The 20,452-nt window shown below is 39.3% G+C and overlaps 1 protein-coding gene across 2 annotated transcripts; it reads right to left on the bottom strand.

The window, feature by feature from the left end:
• Positions 1-297: 297 nt before the first annotated feature.
• TMED5 (transmembrane p24 trafficking protein 5) lies at positions 298-15,498 on the bottom strand. Of its 2 annotated transcripts, XM_036448033.2 has the most exons (5): positions 15,007-15,498; positions 9,691-9,788; positions 3,733-3,916; positions 1,613-1,636; positions 298-808 (listed from the first exon to the last, which is right to left on the bottom strand). In XM_036448033.2, the coding sequence occupies exons 1-5, from the start codon at positions 15,193-15,195 to the stop codon at positions 590-592; spliced, it is 714 nt and encodes a 237-aa protein (XP_036303926.1). In that variant the 5' UTR covers positions 15,196-15,498; the 3' UTR covers positions 298-589. The 2 variants fall into 2 exon arrangements, with proteins under 2 accessions (XP_036303926.1, XP_036303928.1); XM_036448035.2 differs by lacking the exon at positions 1,613-1,636 and having other exon boundaries at positions 15,007-15,485.
• Between the last annotated feature and the right edge of the window lie 4,954 nt (positions 15,499-20,452).

The following is a 20,452-nucleotide window of genomic DNA, read 5'->3' as shown; positions in this document are numbered from 1 at the left end:
AAAATAATCTTCGGTGGGGATGAACAGAAAAATAAAAACCCAGCAAGAACTTTATTAGGCCTGGCTGGCGTTGCTCAGTTGGTTGGGCGTCCTGCACTAAAAGGTTGCCAGTTCAATTCCTGGTCAGGGCACATGTCCAGGTTATGGGCTAGATTCCAGGTTGGAGGTGTGCAGAAGCCGGAGAGATGTTTTCCTTTCACATTGATGTTTCCCTCTCTCACTTCCTCTCTATAAAAATCACAAAAAAATCTTAAACCAAAATTGTTTGGTGTTGCATTTAGGTCCAAAGTTCATTTCTTTAAATCACCTGTGACACATTTGCATATTTTTTTAAACTTAGGAAAATGCCATTAATAATATGGCTTCATTCAATTATACCTATACTCTGCAAAATATTTGCTATGCACTTAAATATATCTGGAGCAATAAGATTACTTGCACAGACTGAAGTGAAGACTTTTACATTAAAATTGTTTCACACTTATGGTAATAACTGAAAACATTTTGGAAATACTACTAACGGTCTTGACTGTAACAGTTTATTGCATTTTTCTATCTCTTTTTCAATATGGAGTTTTGATATGGAGTTTTAAGTTCTACTTTTCCTCTTATCTTCAAATAGACTCTTCAGCATATAAACTTGAATGGCTGACACCACCACCATTACCACTAAATTAACCATAGACCAGAAGTTGACTCTATCATAGTTGCTTTCTTGTATATTTCGATCACGAGCTTCAAATGCTCTAAGCAGAGTTTGGATATGACCACTTTTGCTTAGTCTGGACTTGATACTGTTGATGGATTCCTGGAAATAAAGAAATAATTTTACTATAAAAGAATTCTCAGTAATGATAAGTTAATTTAAAAACATGTTTTATAGTAACCTTCCTGTTCATATAAATTTCATAGGTAAACACAATGTTAATTAAGGAACAGATGCTACTTAGATTATATAAAGGTCTTCTGTAAGGTTATGTTATAGCTCTCCTGACACATTTAAATTATTATTTATAAACAGTTATTTAACACAGGAACAAATCTATGAATTGAAACTAAATAAAATGAAAATATATTTGAGTTGAAACAGTGCCAGGAATTTTACATACATTATTTTTTTCTTAGCCCTTGTAACTATAAGAAAATGTTTTTAAAACAGGTTTGGCTCAGTGGTAGAGCGTCGGTCTGCGGACTGAAAGGTCCCAGGTTCGTTTCCGTCAAGGGCATGTACATTGGTTGTGGGCACATCCCCAGTAGGGGGTGTGCAAGAGGCAGCTGGTTGATGTTTCTCTCTCATCGACATTTCTAGCTCTCTCTCCCTCTCTCCTCCTCTCTGTAAAAAAATCAATAAAATATATTTTAAAAAAAAGAACAGATAAGTTTTTAGGTTTTTACCTTTAATAATGAATGCATTGTATGTTAATATTTTTTTTTCTTGGAATGTTAGTCTGGTTCAATATAGCATTTAGAAAAACACAATGTTTTTCTCTCACAAAGTAGTGAAATTAAAGCTATTTCAACTTTATATGTGCATTCTTTACACGCACGCAACAAGTACAACCTATTGTTAATAAAAACTTATTCCAAGATCACATTCATTAAACAAACTTACCAAGATTTGTTCTAAGTTGCATATCTTCTGGGAAAAAAAACTACTTTATAGTAGGGACCTGATCAGAAATCATATGAAAACTAACTACAGAATATAAGGTAAAATTTAGTTGAGATTTCAAATGATATAAAATAAGAAAATCCAAGAAACAGATTTTCCTAGAGACGCACTTTGCTTAAAATCCTTATTTAAGTAAAAAAATATATTCAATTTCAGACTGGTGTGCTGATCCTATAAAACTACAAAATATATCATATGGGCATATCTGTAAAGAAATATATTTTCCAGAAAAATATGGAGTTCAGTTCCTCAAAAAAAAGCATCATAGTTCTTTTCAATAGCATAACGATGCTAGTCACATATAAAATTATTCAAGTTTTTAATTGTGATACAAAGTCTGGGGAAAGTAAATGGAAAAAGTTCCAGAAAGACAATTTATTTTCTTAAGGAAAATAAGTATTTTAAGCCATATTTAATTTGGAACTTTCTCATCATTTTGTTTAACTGTGTGAATATCTGGAGAATGCAGTGAAGTACCAATAAGATTTGTAACTACTTGCATTTTGTTCTTGTTGGCAACATAAATTTAAAATGGAAGATTATGTTCATTTGTTTGAGGTTTTTTAAATGGGTAGGAAGATTGGAATATAGTGTAAATATGGACACAGCATTTCCATTTTAATTGTAAGCTAGTTCCTTATCTAAAAAATGGAATGGAAAGGAAAAGGAAGGAGGCTGAAGCTAGATTAGTAATATCTAAGTCATCTTCTAGTTCTAAAATTCAACTAAATTTAATATATATAAGAAATCATGATGAGATAAGAAACTGTCATGATAGCCTGGCCAGTGTGGCTCACTGGTTGGAGTCGACCTATGAAATTGGAGGTCACATTTCCATTCCTGGTCAGTCACATGCCTGGGTTACCGGCTTAATCCCTAGTTTAGGACCCGCAAGAGGCAGCCAATCGATTCTCTCTCATCATTGAGCCTCTATCTCTCCCTCTCCACTCACTCCTCTCTGAAATCAATAAATATATATAAATATTTAAAAAATGTCATGGTAAAAATTAAAGCCAATCAAACTTTATCCTTTCAGTTTCTATTCACAGTAACACCAGTGGAAAAGATAAGAAAACTAACATTTATTATGTGCTAGACACTGTTTATACACATAGTGTATCACAGTTCAGCCTCACAACTCTAGAGGTATTGTCCCCATTTTCCAGGTTTGAAACCAAGGCTCAGAGAGCTCAGTCACCAAGGAATTACACATATGACAGGACCACTTAAAATTACAACTGAATTATGTCTCTTCTGCTATAATTTGATCATTCCTTTCCTAAATAAATTCAGATATATTTATCAAAATATCACATTATTTTTTAAAAGTTTAGCTGATAAGAGTATTAGAAGTGTTACAGTTTCAAACCTGAAATAACTATGTTATTTCTCCTGCAAGAATTTCTACAATGGAGTTACACATGCTATTTACAAGTATCACCACGTAAGTCCTATCCTTTGGCTTCACATTGAGCTGTGGCTGAAGGGTTAGACCTTTCCCGTTAGCACTGGCAGTACTCTTATTAAATGCAAACAGGTTCTTATACACGTACATTCCATTATTCATGTTTATAATAAAGCTTAAAGCAGCTCAAGAAAAGAAGCCGTATCCTAACTTTGCACTCTTGAGTGCAATGCTAGTTTATGATAATTGCTAGGTCTGGTTTGAGTAATTAAATATTGTTCCCAAATTAATCAAATAATATCAAATTCCATGTTATAAAAACTATGATGTGAGGAAAATGCCTTATATCTTAAGTGTTTACAAATTACTCAGTGCAAGTATGCAACAGCTTATTATATTCCTCTGTTAGTGAACATTCTAAGTATTGCAGTTAAGAGCCTGTATTCAAATTCTAGTTCTCTCTCTCTGGTTATGTGATAGGAACATTACTTAGTCCCCCTAAGATACAATTTCCTCATTGGAAAATGGGGATAATCCTGATAAAGTAAGGATTACATGAGATAATTCAGTTAAGATAATTAGCTCAGTGCCTATCACAGAGTAAGACCTCTGGATGTTAATAATTTTTATTATTTTATTAATAGACCATACTGACCAGGATATCTTCTAGTTTCATATCCAACATATCTGTGCCAGTAATATATTTCTTCCAGTCCTCTTGTTCTTGCGCCTGTTCTCCCATATTATCCAGGATTAATTCAAAGAAAATCACCTTCTCAGAAATGGTGCTGAATGTATTATCAAAGCAGAACATGTAGTCCCCTACTTCCGTCTCTACCCTGTATTAAAAAAAGTACATGTCTTCCATTACATCAGTACTTCTATTTCAAATCAAAGGAAAAATTACTGCAGATAGAAGAAGTAAGAGTAAATAATAATTGGACAACTTACTAATAGGCTTCCTTAGATTTAAAAGATAATTTATAATTTTTTGGGAGAGGCAACCTAGAAATATATAGAAGTAGGCAAAAATAGGTTTATAGTTTAATACAATAAGTAATAATACAAAACTCAACTCTGTTTCGAGTACTCACAAGTGTAAATCTATGTTTGCCCACCCCTGTATATTTAAGTACTGTACTTGACATCTAGATGTGTTTGGCATTACGGTAAATGACCTTCACATAATTTTTGGAAAAGAACTGAAGTAAAAACTTGATACATGATACCTCACGATGAACTTCAATATTTATGACTACAAACCTCTCCTTCAATTGAGATTAATTTGTAAAGTGAGTTTTTTGGTGTTTTATTTCAAAAGCAGTGATGGATTTTCCTAAATGCTTTCTTCCAGGCCTCCTACCAATTAAGTACATTTTTGGAATGTAGTTAGGGTAATATTAATTCCATTGTTTAGAAAAATGCATTTATATACCACTCCTCGTTTACAGGCAATGCTAGGTAATAGGTATTATTTAATCTGTTTTAGAGCCCTGTTTGGAGAAATTTTTACTAACCCCAACTTCTAAAAGGACAGTATTATTTTAAAGATTTAAATTAAGAAAAAACTATTTCAATGCTGTAACTGAGATCTTAATTGTCTTTAAAAAGTTAATATAGCTAAAGATAAATTTGTATTGAAATCTAAGTTTTACAAAATAGATCTGTAAATTTCATGTAGTGATTAAGAAGTGAGTGAGACTGCCTGGGCTTCAGATCCTGGCTTCACTGTTGACTAGCTGTGTAACCTTCCATCAGTTTACTTAAGAGCTCTTGCCCCAATTTCCTCATTGGTAAAATGATAAAAATATCATGTAACTCATAGGATTGTGGTGAAGAATAATATATAAACAAATACATGTAAAGTGCTTAGAATAGTTTCCTGGCACATCAAAAAGAACTCAACAAATACACTCTTATAAATACATTTTTGTCTCCCAATGTTTTTGACAAGAGGCAATTCTATATACTAAAGCTATAAAATACCTTTTCCCACTAAGAGTCAATATTAATTTATCTCTAAAGGAAAGCATAAAATTGTAGAGAAATAAAAATTAAGAGAAATTATATGTTTTCTATATTCTGAAATTTAAAGGTGAACTACATTTTTAGTTCTTGTTCATATACCTATCAAAGTGAAAGTATACTAGTCATTGCAATTAGACAAGAAGAGGAAATAAAAGGCATCCAAATTGGAAAAGAAGTAAAGTTATCCTTATTTGCAGATGACATGATATTGTACATAAAAAAACCAAAAGACTCCATCAAAAAATTAATAGACTTAATAAATGAATTTGGCCATGTAGCAGGATACAAAATTAATGCCAAGAAATCTATGGCATTTCTATACACCAATAGTGAACTTGCAGAAACAGAGACTAAAAAGGCAATCCCATTTACTATCGCACCAAAAAAATTAAGATACCTAGGAATAAACTTAACTAAGGAGGTAAAAGACCTATACGCGGAAAACTACACTACTCTGAAAAAAGAGATAGAGGAAGATGTAAACAGATGGAAGAACATACCATGTTCATGGATTGGTAGAATCAACATCATCAAAATGTCCATACTTCCCAAAGCAATCTATAGGTTCAATGCACTCCCCATTAAAATACCAATGGCATATTTCACTGACCTAGAAAAAACTCTTCAAAAGTTCATTTGGAACAACAAAAGACCCCGAATAGCCACAGCAATCCTGAGAAAGAAGGGTAAAGTAGGAGGGATCTCAATACCAGATTTCAAGCTGTATTACAAAGCCACTGTTCTGAAAACAGCCTGGTACTGGCACAAGAACAGACATATAGATCAATGGAATAGAATTGAGAAACCAGATATCAACCCAAATCACTATGCTCAGTTAATATTTGGCAAAGGAGGCACGAACATACCATGAAGTCAAGACAGTTTCTTCAATAAATAGTGTTGGAAAAATTGGACAGATACATGCAAAAGAATGAAACTAGATCACCAACTTACACCATACACAAAAATAAACTCAAAATGGATACAGGACTTAAACATAAGACAGGAAACCATAAAAATACTAGAGGCATCCACAGGCAGCAAAATCTCAGACATATGCCAAAAGAACTTCTTCACTGATACTGCCCCTAGGGCAATGGAAGCTAAAGAAAAAATAAATAAATGGGACTACATCAAAATAAAAAGCTTTTTTACAGCAAAAGAAACCATCAACAAAACAACGAGAAGGCCCACGGTGTGGGAGAACATATTTGCAAATGTTATCACTGATAAAGGTTTAATCTCCAACATCTACAGACAGCTTATACAACTTAATAAAAGGAAGATAAATGACTCAATTAAAAAATGGGCTATGGATCTATTAATAAATAGAATCTTCTCAAAAGAAGACAGAAGGAAGGCCAAGAGGCACATGAAAACATGCTCAAAGTCACTAATTATCCGAGAGATGCAAATCAAAACAACAATGCGGTACCATCTCATTCCTGTCAGAATGGCTATCATCAACAAATCAACAAATGACAAGTGTTGGTGAGGTTGCAGAGAAAAAGGAACCCTCGTGTATTGCTGGTGGGAATGTAGATTGGTGCAACCACTGTGGAGAATAGTATGGAGCTTCCTCAAAAAACTGAAAATGGAACTCCCATTTGATCCAGTATTCCCACTCCTAGGAATATATCCCAAGAAGCTAGAAACACCAATCAGAAAGGATATATGCATCCCTATGTTCATAGCAGCACAATTTACAATAGCTAGGATTTGGAAACAGCCTAGGTGCCCATCAGCAGATGATTGGATCCAAAAACTATAGTACATCTACACAATGGAATATTATGCTGCCATAAAAAAGAAGAAATTCTCATCATTTGCAGCAACCTGGATGGAATTGGAGAAAATCATCCTGAGTGAAGCCAGTCAATGAAAGAGAAACACTACATGTCCTCACTTATTTATGGATGATAAAGAACATTATAAACTGAAGAACCAAAAGATAGATATAGACAGTAAAGCAACAAGCAGACTGTCAAATTGCAGCAGGGAGGGTAGGGAGATCTGGGGGAGATAATAGATCAACTGAAGGACTTGTATACATGCATATAAGTACAACCAATGGACACAAAACTCTGGGGAGGGAGGGCATGTATGGGAGGGGATGGGCAATGGTATATGTACAAAGATAATCATTTAATAAAAATAAATAAAAATAAAAAAGTGAAAGTATAGTTAATCCCAGGCATATCAATATACACTGACTTTTAAAATGATAATTTATCTATTTTATAAATTAATAGTTTATGCAAATATTTTTCCTGAGTTCTACATAGGAAAAAGCTGCTTTACAAAGTACTCTAAAATGAGTATCTTGAAAAATTATGGTGGAGACATTTCCCCCTTCATTCATTCATACATGTATTCAGTATTTACTATCAATTACCATGGCAGGTATATTGGTTAATAAAGACCAAAAATTAAAATAATTGCTAGTACTTACATGTACTATGTGCCAGGGATGTTCTAAACATCGTATGATCGAAGTAAATATTTTGGTCCAGCTCTAACTGGTTTGACTCAGTGGATAGAGCATTAGCCTGCAGACTAAAAGGTCCCAGGTTCAATTCCTGTCAAGGGCATGCACCTTGGTTGCGGGCACATCCCCAGTAGGGGGTGTGCAGGAGGCAGCTGATCGATGTTTCTCTCTCATTGATGTTTCTAACTATCTCTCTCCCTTCCTCTCTGTAAAAAATTAATAAAATATATTTTAAAAAAATATTTGAGTCCATCCTGCCTCTGCTTAATATACACTGAGTGGCCAGATTATTATTATCTCTGAACACATAATAATCTGGCCACTCAGTGTGTGTGTGTGTGTGTGAGAGAGAGAGAGAGAGAGAGAGAGAGAGAGAGAGAGAGAGAGAGAGAGAGAGAGAGTGTGTGTGTGTGTGTGTGTGTGTGTGTATATATATATATATATATATATTTTTTTTTTTTTTTTTTTTTTTTTTGAGGCCTGGTGCTGGCCAGTCTGGCCACGGGGAGGGGACATGGGCAGTTGGCTGGCCTGCCTGCTGGTCGAACTCCTGGTTGAGGGGACAATTTGCATATTAGCCTTTTATAATATAGGATATACACTGAGTGGCCAGATTATTATGCGTTCAGAGATCATAATAATCTGGCCACTCAGTGTGTGTGTGTGTGTGTGTGTGTGTGTGTGTGTACACACACATGTTTAATTTCTCTGAGCCTCCTTTTCTTTAAAATGGGAATTAGGCAATCAAAGAATCTATCTCACAGTGGATTGGAATAATTAATTTAGAAGCATATAAAATGTAAGGCCTAGTTTATGGCAAATATTAGATATTCTGTACTTGCTCTTCTTCCTATAAACTCAGTTTAGTTTTAATCCAACAATACTGAGTAATGAAAGAGCTGAAGTAAAATAATAGGAACAAGGAAACACTAGTGACAGATAAAAAAAGGTAAATGAGATGCAAGAAGAGATTATATGGCCAGTTGTCAAATTTAAATTAAAAGTGTTATAACAAGTATTTCCTTTTTATATGGTTTCCTACGGTCACATCTTTTACTTCTAATCGTCTAACAGGAGTGAGGTCTGAGTAAAAAAATAATTTTTACTTACACTCACAAATGTATTTTACTGTTGTTTTAAGGAAGAAAAGAATGGGCAGAGATGATAATTACCTGGAAGTAATTTACAGTTAAATGGAAAGCCTCTGCTAGCCAAAAAGGTAGGTTCAAAATGACACAGTAGACTGCCTAAATACTTAGGGAATACTCATCTATTTAACCAAAGCAGGGGAAAAACTTAGGATCAATACAAAACGTCTTAACAAATAGAAAAGGTTAATGGAAAATATTCTAGTTTTTTAGATCACTATCTAGGACTTTTAGGCCACCAGTATGGCTCAGTGGTTGAGTATTGGCCCGTGAACCAGGAAGTCATAGTTCACTTCCCAATCAGGGCACATGCCTGGGTTGCAGGCTCCATCCCAGCAGGAGGCAGCCAATCAATGATTCTCTCATTACTGATGTTTCTCTAACCCTCTCCCTTCCCTTTTTTAATATTAATAAAAATACATTAAAAAATTAAAAAGACTGTTTAAAATGTTCATATGGAGTCCTGGCTGGTGTGGCTTAATTGGTTGGAGCAACGTCATCCTGTACCTCAAAGGGTTTAGGATTTAATTCCTAGTCAGGGCACATGCCTAGGTTGTAGGTTTGAAACCCGGTTAAGCATGTCTATAGTGAGGATTATAAAAATAATAATAGCCCTAGCTGGTTTGGCTCAGTGGATAGAGCATCGGCCTGCAAACTGAAAGGTCCCAGGTTCCATTCTGGTCAAGAGCACATGCCCGGGTTGTGGGCTTGATATCCAGTGGGGGCCTTGAAGGAGGCAGCTGACCCATGATTCTCTCTCATCATGGATGTTTCTATCTCTCTCCCTCTTCCTTCCTCTCTGAAATCAATGAAAAAATAAAAGAAAAGAAAATGTTCATATGGAGTAATTTAATATTGATATTTAGTATCAAATGTGCTAAATTTCCTTTCCTTGCAGATGGCTCATTGGTATTATTCAGCTCAAGGAATCAACTAAGAAATTACTTACGTGTGAACTCCATCTGATTTTCTTTGTTCAAAAACTAAGGTTCTTCCTTCTGGAGAAGAAAGATGGAAATCAATATCTAATCCTGCTCCATCTAAAACCTGTAGAATAATACAGAAGAGAACACAACACATATTACAAATTCTGAAAATAAACTATATAAAGTAGATCACATGATGAAGAGACTTTCTTTATAAACCTAGATGGGAAGAAAGTCAATGGACTCATTCATTATGGTTAGAAAGGAGCAGAAAGATCATCTAGTTCAATTCCATTCATTTTTGGAACTGGTCTCTTTTTTTTACCAATTCCTTTTGGCTCTCATGGAAATTTAGGCCTTACAGGTATTAGTGTAATAATCTTCCTAAATCAGTGCCTTCAAGTTGAGAAGTCCTGTAGAATAAAGTAAAAAGTTGCTGCTTCATAGTCTACAACTTGAGGCCAGCATGATCTGACTCTGACTTCTTCAACACTTCCATATATTATTCCCCAAAATGAACAATATATTCAAGGTAGGCTGCTTACTTACTGGCCAATGAACACAATCTGTTTCTTTACAATCCCCAAATGTCCTCCTCCTGCTGCTGCTGTGAAGAGAGCAGCTCACGATTACAGTTTATGCCACACATTGTCTTTCAAGTGCTTTATGCGGGTTAATTTATTCCTCACAACAACTCTAAAACATAGGTCCTATTCTTGTTCTCATTTTAATAAAAAACAAAAAATGAAGGCACAGAGAAGGAATTTTCCCAAGATGATACAACAAATGAGGGGCATGGCCAGAAAATAGGAACTTGCCAATCTCCCTCCAGAGGCTACTCTTTTTCTATAACACTCCACTGTTTTTCTTGGTGGTTTTAATGGAATGATATAAAAGTTTACCTACTCCTGTGCTCTACTTACTGATAAAAAAAAACAAAAAAAAAAACTGGCTTCAAATGGCAAGTGAAAAAGTAACGACCAAAAGTATGAGGAAAATGGTAACACCCTTATGAAGGACAGAGCTAAAGATTTTAAATTATTCATCTAATAAGCATTTCAAAACGAGAGAACCAAGATAAATTAAGGGAAGAAATCATCAGATAAGAGGATAAAAATTCCTGCTTCACAAGATGAAATTCATTAGATGAAAAGGTTTAATAGATGGGAAGCAGTATAAATGAAAAAAGATCCAAAAATCCTACTGACTCTTCCAAAGGATTTAAAAAGAATAACATAGAAACTTCCAACACCAGCAGTAAAGACTAAAAAATAACAAGAATTGGGATTGATATCAGAATTCTTACATAGAAGATGCAAAAAACCCACAATGGAACCATGTCTTCAATGTTCCTGGATAAAAATAAAAATTATATTGCCGAAGCCGGTTTGGCTCAGTGGTAGAGCGTCGGTCTGTGGACTGAAAGATCCCAGGTTTGATTCCGGTCAAGGGCATGTATCTTGGTTTCGGGCACATCCCTGGTGGGTGTGCAGGAGGCAGCTGGTTGATGTTTCTTTCTCATTGACGTTTCTAGTTCTCTATCTCTCTCCCTTTCTCTCTGTTAAAAATCAATAAAATATATTTTTTTAAAAAAATTATAGTACTTACTGAAGTGAAAGCAAAAAGTAAAAGCAATTTTCAAATATCCAAGGACTCAAAACATACTAAAAGAATTACTCAGGTTATCCTCAAAAAAAAAAAAAAACAAACCAGAAGAAAAAAACCCATATCCATTAAGTCACAAAATGAGCTATAACAAAACTAAGCAAAGATTTCAGTAAAGCTTAGTTTTTGTAGTGGCTATCAGGCTTAATGAAATTGTTTAAAATGGCACTTAAGAATACGGAAGCTGCCCAGACATCGTGGCTAAGTGGTTAAGCTTCAACATATGAACCAGGAAGTGACTGTTGGATTCCCGTCAGGGCACAAACCCGGGTTGCAGGCTCAATCCCGTGTGGAACATGCAAGAGGCAGATGATCAATGATTCTCTCTCATCACTGATGTTTCTATCTCTCCCTTCCTCTTTGAAATCAATAAAAAAATATATATTTTAAAAATACAGAAGCCAATTAAAAATATATAATACATATTTAAAATATAAATTTATTTTAAAAGGTACCATAATCCAAATCTAAACTCCCCACTGATTTTAATGGAGCATGATAGTCAAGTGCCACTTTCCCCTGTCCGTATGCTATGGTAACAATGTTTCAATTGCTCAACAGTCTGTCTTACTCCTCAATGCCTTGTCACGTGTTCTTTAAAAAAAAAAAAAAAAAAAAAAAAAATATATATATATATATATATATTGATTCCAGAGAGGAAGAGAGAAATAACAAGGATGAGTGAGAATCATCAATCGGCTGCCTCCTGCACGCTCCCCACTGGGGATGGAGCCCACAACCTGGGCATGTGCCCTTCCTTGACTGGAATCCAACCTGGGACCCTTCAGAGCTAACCCAGCTATTTCCTTAAAATTCTAAGCACTAACACAAAAACCAGAGCTTGCTTATTGGAAAATTAATCATGTGTTCTTTTTACCCATCACCTTGTTCCACTCACCCCCTTATGCCTAGTAATCCTGATTCTTCTATAGATCTGAACTCCACTTCCTCTGGGTTGTCTTCTCGTAATTCTCAGATGAAATCAAATCCTCCCTTTAAATACTCTCATAGCTGTATGCATTTACCTACCTCCATAGCACTTATTAGAGCTATAATTTCACATTTATTTGTGTAATAATTTAATGTCTGTCATCATAAAAAACTGTATAAGGGCATAGACTACATTTTTACTCACCATTGTATTCATAGCACCTAGCATAGTGTTTATACAAATTAAGCAATCAATAAAGATTTAAAAACATTTTAAATATATTTTTTAATTTATTTCAGAGAGGAAGGAAGAAGGAGAGCTAAAAACATCAATGAGAGAAAATCGTTGATTGGCTGCCTCCTGCAGCCCCACACTGGGGATCGAGCCTGCAACCTGGGCATGTCTCCCGACTGGGAATCGAACCATCACTTCTTGGTTCATAGGTCGATGCTTAATAACTGGGCACAGTGGCTAGGCCAAAGATTTAAATTTTTAAGTGAATGATCTATATTATTCATAAGATACATGTATTGACATTAAAATTTTTTGAGAACAATATAATGTAGGGCTCATCACTTTGTCACAGAAACTCAAGGGCAGTGTCTGGAACATCAATTCCTTGAAATTTTAATCTCTAACAAAAACCAGAGCTTACTTATTGGAAAATTAATCATGGAGTAGGAAAATGCAAATCATTTCACTATTTTCCTTGTCTCTAATTTTGACTTACTTAAACCTGTCTTCCACCCTATGCAGTGATCTATGTGACAAACATTTTTGACTGCTACCATGCTGCTTAAATCTTCAATGGCCCTTGCACAGAATAAAGACAAAACTATTTAAAATGGTGCACAAGGCTAAGATCTCTTTTGCTTTTACTCCACTCTAGACTTTCTAGACTTGAAGTCTAATAAAACCTCAGGAGTTGTAACTTCCAATACATACTGCCTACAGCCAAAACACTCCTACTGTGCATTTTTCAGAATGCAAAATGCATACTCATTTTGTTCTTTTTTTAAATTTTATTTTATTGTTTTACAAATAATAGCACATATGTCTCCTTTACTCCCCCTCCCCCTTACCCCCCACATTGACCTTCCCCCTGCTTCCCTTAACCCCCTGGCACATGCCCTCACCCCGCCCCCCGAAGTGTCCTGCATCCATTGGTTGTTTATATGCATGCATGCATACAAGTCCTTCGGTTGATCTCTTACCACCACGCTCATTTTGTTCTTTTTTTTTTTGAAATGTCCTCTCTTCCTTGCATCTGTATCATTGAAGCATCTTTCTAGATTCAAATTTATTTCTTCAGGTATCCTTTTCTGAAACCCGAGAAGCAGCCCTTCTCTATGAACACTTAACCACACTTTACTGAAATTACCTGTTTATGTGCCTTACATATTTCAAGTACCCCCTGAAAACAGGGACTCTTTCTTTTGTTTTTACCCTCTCTTCCTCCCCTCCCCCAATCATCGGCATATAGTAACTGTTCAGTAAGTGAACTTTTGAACTAGACTGGAATTTTTTAAATGTTGAGGTCTGGATTTGGTTTTGCTAATTATGTGACTAAGCTCTCTATGCTTACCTTATACATCTATAAATAATCTAATTCTAAAGTCCCTTTGGATGAAAATTCTGCATAACTCTTTATTTTGCTCCATATTACAGTACCTGTTACTGAAAAAGATTCCCTACATCAACTTAATAAAAGGGACACCTGTTCTAGTTGGTTTGGCTCAGTGGATAGAGCTAGGGGCCTGTGGACTGAAGGGTTCAATTCCCATCAAGGGCACATGCCTGGGCTGAGAGCTCACCGCCAGTGGGTGATTGATTCTCTCTCACCATTGATGCTTCTATCTCTCTCTCCCTCACCCTTCCTCTGAGAAATCAAGAAAAAAATATTTTTTAAATAAGTGACACATGATTATAAATTATGTAACTTGTAAAAAAAATTTAATAGACGAACCACACCAACGCATCTCTTTTTGCAGTGCTAGAGACATCTAAATTAGCTGTGTTGCACTGACAAGATTTTTTCCAAGAAATCACCCTCTACCAGAGGACTATATAAATGAAAGCAACTCCCTATATAATATCATGCAGATAAAAAGAAACCAGTGATATGGGAGAAAAGCTCATAAAGCTGAAATGAAAGGTTATACTGCCTTACTATATACAGTTAGATCTAACTTGATTAAAAAAAACCTGCAACTGATAAGGAAATGTACTGTTACATACAACAGTCTGTTTCACAACATTATACCAAAATCGGATTTAGTGACAATCCCGTGGCCCAATTCAAAAATCCTTAACTGAAGAAATGACAGTGAAGACTTACGATATTTGCATTTTGGGTGAGGATGGTGGCGTGAATAAGACAAACATCACCATCTCACCCAATGGTGAAGGAGAACGTGTATGAGTCCCGGATTGTGAAACTCTCAGCATCGGAACCTATACCGCCTAGCAAAGCGATGGGAGAATTACGAAACCGAGAAAAAAAACACCGCCTCAGCAGCGCTGGCCCCTCTCCCACGGGAGGAAAGGGGAAAAGGCGGAGAGCAGCGGCGCCGGTCCCGCCGAACTTCGCGGCTCCCGGCGGCCGCGCGCCTGCGCGAAGGCGGCGGCTCCTCGCGGCCCCGCAGCCTCGCCGCCCCGCGGCCCCGGCAAGTTCCTCAGCAGCGGGAGGCGACGATGGCGCGGGGCGGCCGGGGACGAAGGCGGGCGCGGCCTCCGCACTTACTTGGTACTCGATCTCCAGCGAGGCCTTCAGGGGCATGGGCTGGAAGAAACACTCCCGCCGGCCGGCCGGGAGGGTGAACGTGAAGTCACTGTCCAGGGAGTGCGTGAAGCCCGCCGCCCCCGGCAGCAGCGCCGGGGGCAGAGCGGCCAGGAGCAGCACCGGGAAGGGCAGCCAGGTCTTCTCGCCCATCCCTGCCGGGCGATCTCGGGCTGGGAGAGGCGTGGGAGGTGTGGGTGGTCGGCACGGAGGCTCCGCCGTTTGCCTCCCCGGACTCCGCGTGGTTGGCTAGGCAGGGGAACCCGGAGCCAGAGGGAACTCCAGGTGGCGGCCGCAGCGGCGGCAAACACTCCCACGGCGGAGCATTCGCCAACCTCTAAGGGTGGGACCGGAGGGCGGGGCCAGCGGTCCCTTTCCGCACCCTCCTAGGTCCCGGCTCCCTCCCTCCCGGCCGGCGTGAGCACCGCCCGCCTTCGCACGCCCACAGCCGCAGGTTCCCATAGCTTCCTGCACGCCAAAGGGGGCCTTTGCGGGGAATTGTGGGAAATGTAGTTCCGAGCGAGCCGGCAGGGGCGGCGCCGTCAGACCACGATTCCCGGCAGGCCCCGCGCCTCCTCTTACGTCGCCCCGCGCGGAGGCGGAGCGGAGGGAGGGGGTCGGGGGCGGAGCTGGGCCCGCTCCCGGAGATGCGTCTCCAACGGTTCCCGCGGCGGTTCGAACGCTTAGCAGCCCGGGTTCTCAGTTTCTCCGCCTGTTGTTGTGTTTACCGGTTCCAGGCCCGGGGCCCGCGAGAGGGTCCGAGGCTTCGGAACGCAGACCGGAGCGCGGCGGGCGCTGTCGCTGTCGTCGGGTGGGTCTCTCTGCCAGCGACGGCTTGGGTGGTGAGCGAGCGCTTCTTGGGAGGGTGGAACCGGGCCTGCCCGGGGGAGTCTGTGGCTTTCCCTCCCGGCCCCCTCGTCCGTGCCTGCGCGGCGCCCGCGGCTCTGCAGGGAAGATGTCCTATTCGCCCCATTCCTGCAGATGAACGTAGTAGGATCGCTGCTGTCCAGCTGAGCGTTCTTGATACAGGAATCTCTTCCGACGACAGCCTCTCTCGTTACACACCGAGGGTGTGAGGGACGCTCCCTCCTCGCTGGGTGGGTGTGAGCTGCAGCTACAAACGCAGTGTTATCTGAGCCAAAAGGTGACGACGCCAGGGCCTGTAGGTAGCCTGTGCTTTTCCAGGTGTGCAGGCAACGAAGGTAGATTTTTGTGACTTCCTAAAGGGAGGAGGACTCTTCATGTGACACTAAATGGCCCACAAAGAGAAAGGAAATGTTTGGACATCAACTGTATTCATTGATCATTCAATTCAGAAGGGTTAGAGAATTCTTACATTCAAGTACACGGAAGATGTTGGACCTAAAACCTAATTTAGTGGAACCATGATAATGGGATGATGGCATTTTAGAATTTACCCAAATTTTATTTACCCTTTTTTTCTTTTCTTTTTTTCCCCTTCACCATTCTGTGGGAAGCTAGAGATGTGAAAAGATAAAGCAGAATGGGGTCGGACCTGATACATGGACTTTGGGAGTCTTCTTAATAATTAAGAGGAGGGAAATTTGTAGAAGCAAAAGGGGGGGAAGGATTTTCTCTAAGACTGCATAGTATCTCATTTAATTTCCTAGCATAGTTTATTTCAGTAAGGTAAGAGTTTTCTTTTTAGTCTTTCTCCTTACATCTGAGAAATTTTAAGTATGGGATAAATGTAATATTTTAACAGAATGAGTGGAAGGAGAGGCGGTTTAGTAATAATTGATTCACTGAAAATACTGTTTCCCTAAGTGCCTTATAGTCCTGAACATAATTCATAGGACTCCTAGCCATTTAGAGCTTGAAATGTGGTCAGAATTCTAGAAGAGTAAGGAAAGAGGGATGCTACAATGCTAAAGGTAAATGGGATCTGAAAGAGGAATGTTATTTATTATTTCTTTATAATAAGTCTTTATTGTTCAGATTATTACAGGTGTTACTCTCCCCCTCTCCCCCCAATAGCTCCCCTCTACCTGATTCCCAACCCCACCCCATGCCCTTATCCCCAACATTGTCTTTATCCATAGGTGTAAGATTTTTGTCAAATCTCTTCCCGCACCCCTCAGACTCTCTTCTTCCTGAGAATTGTTAGTCCATCCCTTTCTATGTCCCTGATTCTATTGTTTTCACCAGTCCATTCTGTTCTTCAGATTTTTTTATTCACTTGATTTTTAGATTCACTTGTTAGTAGATATGTATTTGATGTCTTTTTGTTGTTCATAATATTTTTACCTTTACCTTTTTCTTCTTCCTCTTCTTAAAGAATACCCTTCTACATTTCATGTAATCCTGGTTTGGTGTTGATAAACTCCTTTAACTTCTTCTTGTCTGTGAAGCACTTTATCTGCCCTTCAATTCTGAATGATAGCTTTGCTGGGTAGAGTAATCTTGGTTGTAGGTTCTTGTTGTTCATCATTTTGAATATTTCTTGCCATACCCGTCTGGCCTGCGTAGTTTCTATTGAGAAATCAACTGACAGTCGTATATGTATTTCTTTGTAGGTAACTAGCTGTTATTCTGTTGCTGCTTGTAAGATTTTCTCTTTGTCTCTTGCCCTGGGAATTTAATTATGATGTGTCTTGGTGTGATCCTCTTAGGATTCCTTTTGTTTGGGGTTCTGTGCGCTTCCTGAACTTGTAAGTCTATTTCTTTCACTAGGTAGGGAAAGTTTTCATTATTCCGTAAGGCCTTCAATATCCTGCTCCTCAAAAATCCGGATGTTGGTATGCTTTGAGCAGTCCCAGAGGCTCCATATGCTATCCTCACACTTTTGGATTCTTCTTTATTTTGCTCTCTAGTTGGGTGATTTTTGCTTCCTTATATTCCAGATCTTTGGTTTGATTCTTGGGGCACATTATCTATAGTTGAGTTTCTATATATTCTTTATTTCAGACAGTGTATGCTTAATTTCTGGCTGGTCCTTTTCCATATTTTTGGTATTCTCATTAAGGTCCTTGAAGGTCTCACAAAGCTTCTTGGAGGTCTCATCAAGTTTCTCAAAGGTTTTTAGAAGGTTCTTGAGTAACCTTATAAATGTGATTCTGAACTCTGTGTCGTCCAGTAGTTTACTTTCCTCCATCTCTCCCATTCGTGACATGCTTCTGCATCTCCTCATTTTGGCTGCCTCCCTGTATTGATGGAGTGGCTTTGTGTAGTTGGTGACCTATAGGGGTCAATAGCTCAGCTTCCACAATCACCTGAGATGGTCGCTTTTGCTATATCCCTTTGTGGGATGAGTGTAATTAAGCCTAGATTGCTGTTGGTACACTGGGAGGAATTGACTCCAGGCCAATTGTCTGTGAGCTGCGCTGGAGACACGCCTTGTTTCAATGGGGCTTTGGTGCTCACTGAATCCATCTCCCAAATGTGTCACTCATGGGTGTGAGAGGTTAAAACTGAGCATTAGGAACACTGGCTTCTGGATCTCCAGTGGGGTGCCTGAGGTTCAGCTACTGCACCCTGCAGGAGCTACAGTGTGAACCACAGTCCTCTCCTCCTTTGTTAGGTTAAACTGCAACTGAGACGGCCATTCGTATGCAAAAGTCCATTCGAATGCAAAAGTCGCTGCTTGGAACTTGAATGTGTTGTGAGAGGCGGAGTCTCAAGGCATCACTAGGCTGGGGTGTGGTCAACAGCAATGGCTGCCTGTCAGCCGCCTCTCGGATCCGTGTCCCATGTCTCCACGCGTCTCCCCACGTCTCGCATCACAGCACAGCAAACAAATATTCTTGCATGAAGCTCTGCAAGCCAGCCACCCTCACTTTCCGACCGGATGGCAGACAGTCTAGCCTCTCAACAGAAACTGGATTTCAGAGAGGTCGGGAGCTTGTCTGTCTTCGGGTTGAAGAAATCAACGCCCTCCGCCAGCCCATATTGTGTCCGTGCCCCCCCTACATCAGTTTCAGCGCTTGTGCACTGAAATCTCCTCTTTCTCTTTCAGTTTAGTTGTAGGTCTTTCAGCCAGATTTCCCTTGGGTTTAGGGTGATAGACTTATTTTATAGTTGTATATTTGAAATTGTGCATGGCAGCAGATTAGGTGTGTTAACCTATGCTGCCACCTTCGTTCTCTAGGAATGTTATTTTTTAAGATTATGCAGAAAGAGATAGGAATAATAGAGATTATAAAGTTTGCATTTAATTTTTATTAGTTATGAGCAATATGTGTTTAATTATATGTGTTAATTTTTAATAATAAAATGTGGCCCCTTATCACGATTTTTATGTGCAAAGACATTTAGTAGAGAATTTCATAGCTCTAGAAATGCACTTAAGTTGAAGAAACAAAAGCTTTTCTTCATATACTAGAGGCCCGGTGCCTGAAATTTGCTCACTTCTGGGTGGGAGGGGGGAAGGTTCCTTAGCCTGGCATGTGCCCTCTCACAGCCGGAGACTCCTTGGGGGTTGTCTGCCTGCTGGCTTAGGCTCACTCCCAGCAGTCAGGCATCCCTCTCATAGTTTGGGAGCCCTTGCTCCTTACCGCCAGCTTACTTGCTCCTTACAGCTTAGCTCGCTGCTCCTTAGTATTACAGTGGAGGTGGGAGAGGTCCTGCCACCTTCGCTGCGCTCGCCAGCCATGAGCCTGGCTTCTGGCTGAGCGACACTCCTCCTGTGGGAGCACACTGACCACCAGGGGGCAGCTCCTATGTTGAGCATCTGCCCCCTGGTGGTCAGGGCCATCATAGCGACCAATTGTTCTAGTTCCCCTGTAATGGTCACTTAGGCTTTTCAGGCCCAGTGCAAATTTGTGCATGGTCCCTCAGCCCAACCTGCACCCTCTCCAATCTGGGACCCCTCGGAGGATGTCCGACTGCCTGTTTAGGCCTGATCCCACAGCCCGGTCACCCCAAAATGCCCTCCCCTGCATATTCCCTCTTTATTAGATAGGGTTTTTTCTTTAACATATTGGACAGTGTACCTGCTGTGGTCTTGACAAACCAGTAAAAATGTAAACCCAAACTAAAAGTGTCATAAAATAAACTCGTTAAACAGGAATTTCATGAGACCTTGGAAAGGTGATATCATGTGGTTGTTTCTTCCTTTCTTCCTTCTCTTTCTTTTTCTTGATGTTTCATCTTTTGTCCTTTCTTTTCTCCTTTTATTCCTTTTCTGTCCTCTCTTTCTCTTAACTTTTCTGTTGGTAGAATCATCAGTACTTGAATCTGTCTTGCTTCCAGAAGACAAAGAAGAGGGAAACACAGGCATCTGAAGAAAAAGATGATCTATGTTGGGATCGGTGGGGTTTCTGGTTTTGCTCTTTTCCCGGTTTGTCATTTCTGCCAGCCCTGGCATCTTCAGGACTTGTATGTGGGCACTTCTTATTCATGTTTACAAAACCTCCCTGCCTTGGTGAAAACTGTGGGGGAAAAGGCCTTC

This window comes from Pipistrellus kuhlii, unplaced genomic scaffold (genome assembly GCF_014108245.1).
Source record: "Pipistrellus kuhlii isolate mPipKuh1 unplaced genomic scaffold, mPipKuh1.p scaffold_m20_p_2, whole genome shotgun sequence".
NCBI classification, from domain to species: domain Eukaryota; kingdom Metazoa; phylum Chordata; class Mammalia; order Chiroptera; family Vespertilionidae; genus Pipistrellus; species Pipistrellus kuhlii.
The sequence above is the reverse complement of the archived record's forward strand: the minus strand, read 5'-3'. Positions and strand labels throughout refer to the sequence as shown.